Source organism: Schistosoma mansoni, chromosome 2 (genome assembly GCF_000237925.1).
Source record: "Schistosoma mansoni strain Puerto Rico chromosome 2, complete genome".
Lineage (NCBI taxonomy): Eukaryota > Metazoa > Platyhelminthes > Trematoda > Strigeidida > Schistosomatidae > Schistosoma > Schistosoma mansoni.
Genome location: NC_031496.1, coordinates 14,784,508 through 14,796,602, shown reverse-complemented (window position 1 = coordinate 14,796,602; position 12,095 = coordinate 14,784,508). Strand labels below are relative to the sequence as shown.

The 12,095-nt window shown below is 36.9% G+C and overlaps 1 protein-coding gene across 1 annotated transcript; it reads right to left on the bottom strand.

Moving 5' to 3' along the window:
* Positions 1–1,639: 1,639 nt before the first annotated feature.
* On the bottom strand, positions 1,640–9,285 carry Smp_094420 (putative rab GDP-dissociation inhibitor). The gene is made up of 8 exons (XM_018795796.1): positions 9,202–9,285; positions 8,958–9,162; positions 8,788–8,922; positions 8,582–8,754; positions 5,087–5,431; positions 3,921–4,023; positions 3,678–3,877; positions 1,640–2,314 (listed from the first exon to the last, which is right to left on the bottom strand). The coding sequence occupies exons 1-8, from the start codon at positions 9,244–9,246 to the stop codon at positions 2,177–2,179; spliced, it is 1,344 nt and encodes a 447-aa protein (XP_018650073.1). The 5' UTR covers positions 9,247–9,285; the 3' UTR covers positions 1,640–2,176.
* Between the last annotated feature and the right edge of the window lie 2,810 nt (positions 9,286–12,095).

Below are 12,095 nucleotides of genomic sequence, written 5' to 3'. Positions count from 1 at the left end.
AAGTAAAATGAGATTTAAGTATATGTATCATATGACCAAACATTTTACAGACAAATGCTGTTACATATGTTGTGAGAAATCTGTACATCGTGACATCCTATCGGAAGTTAACCCACAGTAGTACTTTATTATCAAAGTGAACGAAGAATATGAGCAGTTATTTCAACATAACAACACCAGTTTAAAATATCACACATTAGCTCTACGTGCGTTATGATTAAAAAATAGTACTTATGATATTACCTCTATCAATTGTTACATACCTTATGAAGGCATATCCCTAAGAATCTTTTTAAATTATCATTATACAAGTTGAAATGAAGTCATCGACTGGAAAGTAATTTTGAGCGTTGTTTGCGATACGTCGGGCCAATAAAAAACCAACCATATATGTGCACGCAGTTGAATAGGAAGTACCTTTCATTTCTAAGGAAGCAGACACTACTGGTAGCTTGATTTTCTAAGATATATATATATATAATTCGGCTCAGTCAATAAGCTTCCTTTCTACTTGAACAACTAGTTGATCTCGTGTATAGGATTGCGCACCCTTATTAACTCTCGGACGGGCATCACAACAGTTTGATATGGCAATTACCACACTTACCTTATAGTAGGCGAGATCAGTAGCTCATGTTCGACCAGCAAATAACTCAATACACCTATTGTTACATAGAACTACAGGCATTGGTAAAATAAGAGTAAGTCGATAAGGTGGGTCATAGGCAGCAGCCAAATTAGAGATCAAGATTTGAAACTACTAATTCCTAAGGAAGCAATTTTTCTACTTCTACGTGGTCTGAGTAGTCTTACTCAGAACTTTGTTTTTTCGTTTGAAACAACAAGCATGTCGTTATATCTGTAATTTTAGGCTGGTTAGAAATGTATGTAGGGTTGTAATCCTTCCATGCCGTAAGCCAGGGGTTGTCTTTTGATATTAGTGTGGCTTGATGAGATATAAGGGATTGAGAGGTGACAATAATGTTTTTGCAGACTTACAAGTGCAAGTCATTCATATCCTACTAATCGACTAGGACGTATCAGTGATGGGAAATGTAAAGTTGGGTAGTAGAGAGATGAGATTAATGAGACTAGTTTCACTCAGAGATTCAACTTGTGAAACAAAATAAGAACGACTGATTTACAACTCCATTCACTGACGTAAGATTTAGTCAGTTTAAAATGATAACCAATCACGCAATTAACAGGAGAAACATAGTTTTATTTTCACAGTTGGAATCATGAGCCAACTTAAGATAGACAACCATTAAAAATCTGGAAGCACTGAACGCCCGTTTCGTCCTACCATGGGGCTCCTCCGTAGTACCCATCCGCGATGCCACACAGGACTTTTGATGTCGCGAATATTTAACCTCTAGACCACTGAGCATGTACGCAATAATGTTAATGTCTAACCTCAATCAATCCATGATCTTGAGCAACCATTTATCTACTACCTGAAGTGGATAACAGTCTCACACTCGACACGGTTAAGTTCGGGCCCCATGCGAGAGATCGTGGATGGGCACCACTGGAGAGTCCCATACTAGGACGAAAGGGCCGTTTAGTGGTTCCAGATTTTCAATGGCTGTCTAGCTTAGGTCGACTAATGATTTCAAATGTGAAATAACTACAATCTCCATAAATCCATCATACTGATATATTTATTTCAAAAACTTGTATTAAAGCTTCAAATATTGTAAGCATAATTAGTCACACTGGAGACTTCCAATTAATATTACGATAGAGTACAAAAGTTCATTACAGAACACGATAAAATTTACCGAGAAAGCGAATGGGATATCACAACAAAATGAGAACAGTTAAACAAAAAAAAACAACCAAATATGAGAATTTAGTGAAACTGGTGTTTATAAGGGAATATTTGAATAATGGTTAAAAAATAATGAATCAATGGTAGAACATATTAGAAAGTGAACACAAACAAAAACATGGCACTGTTGTGTAACAGTACGGGGTTGTTCGCATACAGTAATGTTAGTAGTAATGGTTGGAATGAACAACAGAGCAAATTAAGAAAAAAAATAAGACAAAGTAGTAGACCAATAATGTCAATAAGTTTTAAATAATGAAGGTAAGAATTATTGGGATTATTATTGTTGAAATTGTTTCCATTTATTCAGTGAGAGATTGATTTATAATGACAATATAATTGTTATGAATCATCTTCCAAATTTCTTGTAACTTTACTGAAGTCAAATGGACTTCCAGTTATTCGTTCGTACATTTCTAACACATCAGCACATGTACTTTCGAAATGAGTTGATGCATCGTAACTCTTTGAAATATATATCTGAAATTGAAAACGAGGAAAAAATGGATAAACACTGACATTCAGACTTGAAGTTGAAATAACAAAGACTTATAAGGTAGGCGAATGTTATCGAAGGTGTTAAATTTTTGAGCCCTAAGAGTTCAAAAGCAATTGACGAATTTATCGGACTGATATCAGGGACAGATATTTGATAAATGATCATTGTCGGAGGGTAAACAAAATCTAGATATGTCAATTTACTTGTTGACTGGAGGTCACTTCAATTTACCCATTGACTCCCAATAGACTTTAACTGTCCGTATACACCATTTGAAAAAAGGGCAAAGTAAACTAAGATAAGAGTCTACGAAAGTCCCTCGTTTTAGTTTACAAAAAGAAACTACCATTGATAAATATATTCATATATATCAGACACTTTGAAAAGCAATATTTACACATCTTTAACTTGAAAAGATCATTATTATGAATCTAGCAATTACTTTCTTCTGTTGTAAATAGGTGAAACTTTTCATTAGTTCAATTTATAAAGATTGACATTCGATTAAAGGCTTAATTATTGTCAGTGGAAGGATAAGTATCACATTAAGACTGGGAAATGTATTCTAGAATTTGCAATAACTGTTCTGAATCGCGTAGAACAGGAAGGAGGTATTGGTGTAAGAAAAATCGTGAAATCTTGTTTGTAGCAGTTTTACGATCTAGGGAAAATCCTTTAAAATGTTATTGCTGAGTTGTGAATGGATATGAAGATTAAGTTCTGCTTTCAACTGGACTAGAATACACAGGTACCCAGGTAATTCTGATGGGTGACCAGAATTTCTATCGATACTGCTTGTTTACTATGAGAAGCTAGGTGAACTGAAAATGACTAAACATCAGATTGTATGCGGAGGGTTTTAATCGAACATTTCATGAATACTGTGATTGGAACTCATATTTGAAACAGTATCAAGGCACAACGTATCGTTTATTGGTAGTTATAGAATATAGTTTTTTTCAGAAATTATGTCATTATTCATGGAATTGCCCATAATTTCGTAAAACGAAGGTTGGAAACGTGACTAGTAAGGCGGAGGTATTATAAACAGAAACTAGTTGTCCACTACTTCAGCCAGGATATTATATTTTGAAGACTGAGGAGCTGAAGTTAGTGATTTATACATTGGATATTGAACCACAATATGAACAGAGTAATTAGAGTCAGGAAAGTTTGAAAATACAGAGTAATGGTTTAGTCCAGTAAACAGGTCATTACGCCCTAATATGTGTGGGCATCAACGATTATGTTTAAAGTAATGGAAAGTCAAATTTAGTGTTCCTGATATATATCTAGCTAAAGATAATTTTTCCATAATATTAAAAAATCAAGAATAAAACTTACATTACTTGATCTACCGTCATCTACAGGTTCGAATAAATCTGCTACCGAATAGAAAATATGTTCAATACGTCCAAGTAATTGTAAACCAGGTTGAAGTTCTTGGTGTGGGTTCGATGTTTCTACAGTTGTCGCCACTAAGACAACAAAGAATTTTTCTGGGCATACGTAATGTGGATGAGAGACACACGAAACATATATATCTGGAAGACAAACATGCATGTAGATTAATCCAAATTAACATACCATGACGTCGACCAACTTGGTTTTGAGGAATGATTATTTGTGATGAAAGAGCATTCTTGATATTTGGAATGGGATGATTTAAAATACATATGGCACGAACAACCTAGTAAGGATGAAAACAAAGAATGGTAATAAGTCCCAAACAACATTTATGACGGAATATATATAGTCATACAGTCAAAGCGCTTTAAGCTGGACGCAACATGTAGTGAAGATTATTGTGCATAATATGTTATTTTGTATAAAGACTGGCAGGCCGTTTAACAGATCTGTAAAAATCAGGTTAGTATTCAGACAGATTGCTGACACATCAATCATACTTGGCCATCATACATGTTTATGAACATTATAGCTCAACCCCAATAGTGGTCTCTGATGATTTTTTTTAAATTTTGACTTATCCATACAAAATTATTTCTATGCAATAGTGTTGTTAGCACCTGAATATCATGTCCTAAAATTCAGACTTGAATGTTTTCACACTGAAAACCTCCCGTGTACTTGGGTACAGAAGTTACTATGGTCCGGGTAATAACTAAATCATTTCGCAACGTGCTGTTTTATTCTATGACGCCTGAAGTTGATGATTAAGGACTTGACCAGAAGTGAAACGATGATACCACAGACACTATGTGACCTTTTATAGGAACTTCTACTGATTCAAGAAAAAGGATTTTATGTGTATAACGATCTTCTATTACAGGAAATACAAAACTGGAAAATGAAATAACCATTAAAGAGTAGAAACACTTACACTATGATTTTCAAGCGTATGACAAGAATTCTAGTTGCACAACTAAAACGCATTATTACTAACACAAGTTAGATGATTGGATAATACCATTAATCAACGGTTGTAATCCAGTCTAATATATGAAAATACTTCATATTATTAACTTAAACTATTTTATTGCTTCGGACTTTAAACAGATAATCAATTTTTATGTGAAGAATTACCCGCATATAGTCATTCCTAAATGTAGACTAAGTGAAATCAAACATTTTCAAATAGTCTTGAAGGATAGACTTCGTCAAACGACAGATAAACTTTTCCTGTATGATATTCGAGAAGTTTGGTCAAATTTTACCTTCAATACAAAGATAAGAAGGATAAATATATAACCGTTGAGATACTGATGAATCAAGAAATATCCTTAATCACTAACCTGACCACACTTTCGGACGCGATTTGGAGCATAGCTAGGATCACATATCACTTTTTCACAACGTGCCGTTTCACCTTGAGACTTCACCCCAACAACTTTGCCATCCTCAATCACAATTTCGTCTACTGGTTTTTCAAGCATATATGTACCTCCATATACTGCGCTAAGTCGAGCAAAAGATTGGGGCAATTCTCCTAAACCGTAAAGAGGATAAAGATATGGAGATTTGCCAAATCGATTGACCGAACGATAATAGAGCTGCATTTTGGAGATGACTTCGATAGCTGGTGCTTTTTGTCTGTAAGAATCGTCTGTATACAGACAAATAGCGTGGCCGACGAGAGTCTGCACATTGAAAAAATATTAGGTGGGATTATTTTTGTATGTCAAATTTTGAGTTGGGTGATTAGGAGATTGGTGATTGATATCGAACACAAATAAATACGGAAAAAAATTAAAATGGTACATTAATTAAGTTGCCAACTACTCAGAACCACATGCTTAAAAGTAAATGAATGAATATTTCCATTACCACTAAAAATTTCAAGTACTGTTGAGAACCAGGGCCAAGAGCTGCTGTATACTACATCACGTCACTGAAGTTAGTTGTAAAAGAAAACTGGATATTGACTAGTCAACTAAGACGTTATTGAGAAATAACTGAAATGACTACAATAAAAGTGAGTTTCGATATGCAAGTATACCAAACAGAAGAGGTTTAACTTCCTAAGATATTCAACACTAAGAATCTGTAATAACTTTTATATATGATAGGCAAGTTACTCAATATTCCAGCATATACGTGCAACGAGCAGTGGTAATTACTTATATTGTTAGTTTCGCTAAAGCTTCCTACGGTTAGTAATTGGTTTTCTTGTATTGTACTGCTAAGTTGTCAGTCAGTCAGTCAGCTACAACGTAGGACCAGGCACATATATACATCGGTCCAAGTTGCCATACCTCGTTAGCACAACAAGATGAACACCGAATTCATAGAAGTAGTTAATTTAGTGGTGGTAATATATAAAAGAAAGGTTGTATATAAGGATATAGTATAGGAAGGAAGTTATGAAGCAATTTTAATCTCAAGGATTAAGGGAAGATAAAGAGTGTATACACACGCCATTGTGATCGATTCTGAGCCATGTCACCTGGAGTCTCCAATCATTGGTTACGATAGTCACGCGGACCCCAACCAAGTAGTCTGCATCTACCAACATGGCTTAGACTAAAAGTTGGTGACTTCAAGCACTGATGCTAAGTCTTGGTTTAGCCGCCCCTAACTCTTTTCCAACCATCCCCTACACTGGTCAACATTGAGCGTCGTGGTAGTCGGTGTTCAGGCATACGTAACACGTGCCCCAACCATCTCAGTCGATGAAGATTCAAAACCTCATCAACGGATTTACCATCATTCCCTAATACCCTGTGTCTAACCTCACTATTACTTACCCGGTAACCCCAGCAGATGCAATATTTCTGAGACATTTTTGGTCAAATACTAGTGGCTTACAAATATCTTCTACTCTTAAAGACCATGTTTCACAGCCGTAAAGTAGAATAAAGCGAACTGCTGCGCAGTATACTCGTCCCTTAGTTGATAGACGGATATCTCGTGGTAGTTTCTTATGTTGTCCCACACTCCAAGACTAGTATTTTGAACCCAACTGAGGAGTTCTATTCACAAACGAATGGATTCGTTAAAGTGGAATTGACTTATCAGTCTCCTGGAGTTTCACATCTGGTATGACAGCTCGAGCTCAGATACACCATTATAACTCCCCATTGACTATATTTACGAACAGAAGTGACTCTGCTGTATCGTCTTTACGATACTTAACGTGTCAGACATCATGAATTTCAAAGGTATAAAGACGTCACATTAAACGCGTTGATATCAAAATTGTTATCTTTAGTGTTGTAGTTAAGCAATGAACAATAGTGTACACGAGCAGCGACTATGATTACAAGAGGTCATGAAGACGGCTACTTGTGTGCCCATCCATGTACTCGGCTAATCAAAACTGAACTAGGTGAATTTCGACCTACAAGCCAGAAACTGAGAATCAGGAACGACTAAGCCATCACTTCACACTACTAATTCTCGATGACATTTCCGATGTTCTTGTAATGTACAGTGAAACCTGTAGAAAGACTTTCCGAGTTTTAGAAAACATTTCGGTTTGACACTGCGTATGCCACTAATGTTGTATCCAATCACAGGGAATAAGTACAAGATGCGAACTTTAGTAAGTAAACCTGGAATCCTCATTCCACTTGATCTATCACTCTCTATCACTATCTATCTGAATAACAACAATTACGTTCAACTGTTCTAATCAGTTGTCCTATCTAAGTATGTTAAACAATTAACTGGAACGATGAAAACAACAATCATTCTGTTACGTCCCGATGGGAACAGTGAGAAAAAAAATCTGGAGATCCGTTCTTGAATTATGCCCTATCTATCACTTACTATCTCCCCTATCCACAGCCACATTTAGCTGAATCTTGTACAAATGTTATTTCCCACTTAATGGTACGATGTGGCCCGTCTGTTTGGTATATAAAACCAGTATGCTTGAAATAAACGATTCATACCGCAGAGGCTGAGATTGGTGTTCTAGACTTAACTGGCTGAGCTAGGCAGAAATCAAGATTGATGAGTACTCTAGACTGCTCGTACGGGTTTCGTGTATCATTGGTTCGGCCGATAATTCACTGCTCTTATCACGCTATACGTTAACAGGGCATCCAGGCGGTCACGAGATAGAACAAATTTCTTCACTTTGATTGTCTCCATTTATCTTCATTTTATGAATACTGTGACACATTTGATTCGTATCAGATATAAAAATTGTACGCTTTTCTTAAAAATTCACTGATCAAAGGCGATAAGTAGTGAATGAAGTTTATTCTCACGCCTCAGATCCACTTACGAATGCACACAATGTTATATTAACACGCTTTTCGTTTCACATCACTTGTTTCATAGACTAAAGCAAATACCTACTGTAAACACTGTTAACGTGATTGGATGTCCTGTTTAGTATACAGCTAACCAGAGAGCCATGTTACTTATTTATATCCGACAATTTTGACGGTTGAAAATATTTCTTGAGAAAGGCTTGAACCTGATTGTCAAGCAAAACATTGGATTTACTTCAAAGCCATTCGCTGAGATTTTACAAATACGTTCTTCCTTTTTAAGAAAGAAGTGCCTTTGAGATGCCTCATTGCGAATGGTCATATGTGAAACTGCTGTAATTCCCTTTCGGTGGAGGACGAGTGTTAAGTCTTTTTTCTTTATCTCGCGAGATCTTAATGCATTCTATTATGAATTAGCTATCAGTAGTTCAAGTTAAACTAGAAATCGTATCTCTATGAAACGATAGGTGTTCCAAACTTCGAGTACGAATAAACAGAACTTAAGAATACATAAGAGTGCTAGACTTTGAATAAACGTTAAAGGTGGATTTAGAAATGTTAGCTGACCTTGGTAGTCTCATTAACACCAAAATGTGAAAAAGCCACATCAATAGAATCCTTGTTTACACTTTTAGGTGGAGGATATACGGTAGTCCAAGTCGCAGGTTTATCAGGATCGACATCTAAAACCCATTGCAGGAAACTCTTGAGTCTCATTTTTTCGAATAAGGAAACCAAGCCTATTGTAATCAATAGTTAAGAGAAACACATACTTGTTGAAAAAGCTTCGCTTGAGCTACTTGGAACCTTATGAATCGCATTTTTGTCGAATACGTAGCTCTCTTCAATACTTTTGAACTCAAGATACCTCGTAACACCAGTATGAACAAGCAATTTTACTAATTTTCCTACAAAATATCTACTAAGTGCATGTATTACTCACCATCAGCCATTAGGAACTTTGGAATCAGGTCAACGTTCCAGTCCTTTCCTCGGCCAAATGCTTGAAGGCTTGCATTTACATGGAACCTTTGAAAAAGTGCTTCGAGTGGTGTAACCGATGTAGTGTCTGCACCATAATAGTTGTTCCTATCCATGTGCAAGACCTTTTTTCCCTCAACGGACATCAAACCACTGAGTATACATTCCTAATTAGAATAACACTCTTATTATCTGAAATGATATACCTTCAAACCAGTACCCAGCACAATAATGTCGTACTTCTCATCCATTTAGTAGTGTCAAAACCCGCGGGCAACTCGTAATGGTGTGAAAGGTCGTTTCTTCTGCCTCCAAAGTTCTGTTAGCCTAAATTTCCGCAGAAAAGTAGTGGTGAATTTCGCTTAGCTTGTTTGAGTAGTTGGTGGGGGTGGACTGTCAATATAAGGTAGGGTTTAAGGGGAGACTTTAGTTTCAGAATCAGTTTCAGTTTGGAAAGTACAGGAGGCTTGATGGCCTGTGTTAGTCCTGGCAATGATGGTCTCTCAGTTGATCCAACTCTCTTTTTAAAGAGTCGACGGAGGGAGCCTCAACCACGTGCTGAGGTAATGAATTCCACTCGTTGATGATTCGATGGGAAAGTCGATAGTCAGCTGACAAGTAATTCGTCCGGGGCTTGTGAACTCTTTTGGGAAGTCCTCGTAAATTTTCTGTTCTGGAAGACAAGAAAAATGAGGGCGTATTAGGTGCAAATTTATCACTAAGCAGTTTGCAAACTGTTATCAAGTCGCCTCTGATTCTTCGATATGACAGCGGGGATATGTTTAGGTTGGTTAGTCTAGTATCGCTAGCATCGCTATTCCGGGAATCAGCTCAGTTGGAGTTCTCTGAACCCTTTCCAAGAGCTAACTGTTTTTTTAGGCAGGGGCTAGCCGTTTGTATGTAGTACTCAAGTTTAGAATGCACGAACACTGTATACAAAGTCAAAAACGTTTTAGCGTCGTTATGACTAAAAGCCCTACGTATTGACCATAAAGTTCTAAAACCTTCGGGGTCTATTGCACGGCAGTGTGCAGTAGTCTTTAAGTCTTGGCTAACGATGACTCTTAAGTCATTGTGTGTCTGTACAATAGGTAGCTCAGTGTTATTAATCGTGTATGTATCTGTGCCTTGATGACCAATATGCGCCACAAAACACTTGGAAGTATTTATCGGCAACTGCTAGGTTTAGGACCATTCAGATAATTTCTCCAGGTCGTTTTGAAGTTCTAAGCTATCACCCTTACTTTGTATCGCTCTCCATATCTTGACATCGTCAGCATATAGCAATACTGGTGACGATAGTAGACGATGGAGGTCATTTACGGGCAAGAGGAACAACACCGGCAGAAGGCCTACGGCTTATGTAAGTCCTTTTCCAGTAAGCTTCTGAGGATGTCTAGTTTTCTCTAAAATTAGTATATTAAAGGGGTGAACATTACTCCTTTGATAACATGTTCCAACAACTAGTGACCACTTAAAAACCTCTGGTGGTAAATAACTCTCCAAAACAAAAGGATTTGTAAGTCTCCGATGATGCCAACCTCATTATTTTGACTGGACACCCTCACACTGATAGCGCACTGTCACGCCTTCGCACCAGATAACGTGTGCACGCCGTGCTACGTGTCCCGTTCACTTATTATCCGGCTTAAATCGAACGTTTCTCAACATATCGGCGACTTTTCAAAAATATCTTTCGACTCATCCATCCCCGAATTCTGATTTGATTCGGTTGGTAGCTTTCAATCATGGATTTGTTACGTGCAAAGTTGTTTTCAAACCCTGAATATCTGTGGCATCCTTATCGGTGAGTCTATGTGATCTGGTACACATAACGATTAACTATAAGCTTTTTTTATCATAACACTGCATATTACCTTTTATTTTCCCATATCTTGATATCATTTTCGTATTCTCCGATTTTTTTCTCCCCACTATTTGTGTATTTTATCCTCATTTTGACGGAACAGACACCTAAGCTGTTAAGGATTGGAATGCCTACTACCCTCACCTTTCAAATCGTACCATTCTGACTTAATAATATGGAAGCCTGATTCTGGCCTTCATAAGCACAGTGTGATGGAGCCACGTGTACAATCCATCACAGTGTCGGAGCAATTTTGCACGATTTTAACAGAAACGTTACATCTAATATGTTTACTAGTGCTGTTTCTGAACCTTCTGATGACTTGAAGAAGACTATACATAAACGGGAAGATTTAACTGATCGACAAGGGTCAGACCAGCTTCCCTTAATGTGGAATTGTAACATGACTCAGCGACAGGAATGTTACAACACATACGAGTGGTCTTTGGCCAACGAACTATAGATGAGAACACCTGCACATAAATCTTCTGTCCATAGCTCCCTCAAAAGGTTTCGTAGGATTTAATTTATCCTTCAGATATACTACTAGAACTGCAAACGTGATACTGGCGATCCCAGAGTCTATATGATAATGTAGTCAAGACATGAACAAATGGGCTTCAAACTTTATCTGTTTCTAAACGTAAAAACAATTAGATCAGTACAATATTTAAGGAATTATAATCATTAATCGAAACGCAAAAGCATACCGACCAGTACTGCGTGTCTTATCGAGATGGATAAAAATTATGATACACACTAATATAATGTGACAATAATGTCCCTCAATCGACAGGTTATATGACACACGATAGTTTACAGACATATCAGACCAGATTGACGTGGTGGGAGCTTAAGCAACTATTTGATTGGTTAGTTATGGACCTAACTAAAACGTTCATGTAGGCCTCGTCATCTTGAGTATAACCTATTGGCTTTTTTGTCTAATATTTTACTCTCTATCCAGCTCAAATATGTTCTTCGGAAGTGTTAGATGTCATATTGTTGGTTGTTACGATGGGACGAGTCAGTGTGAACTATGATGTAACTTTCAGGTAAGAATTTTTAGATAAGGTAGTCAGATCAGGACGAATATTCAATTTTGGGTTGTGTCTATTATTATAGTCGTGAAGACAAAGGTATTAATACCATTATTCTTTATTTCTTTGATCTCAATGGTTTTTATTGGATAAACACTGGCTTAAGTTGTTTCACGAAGTATGCACATGGATC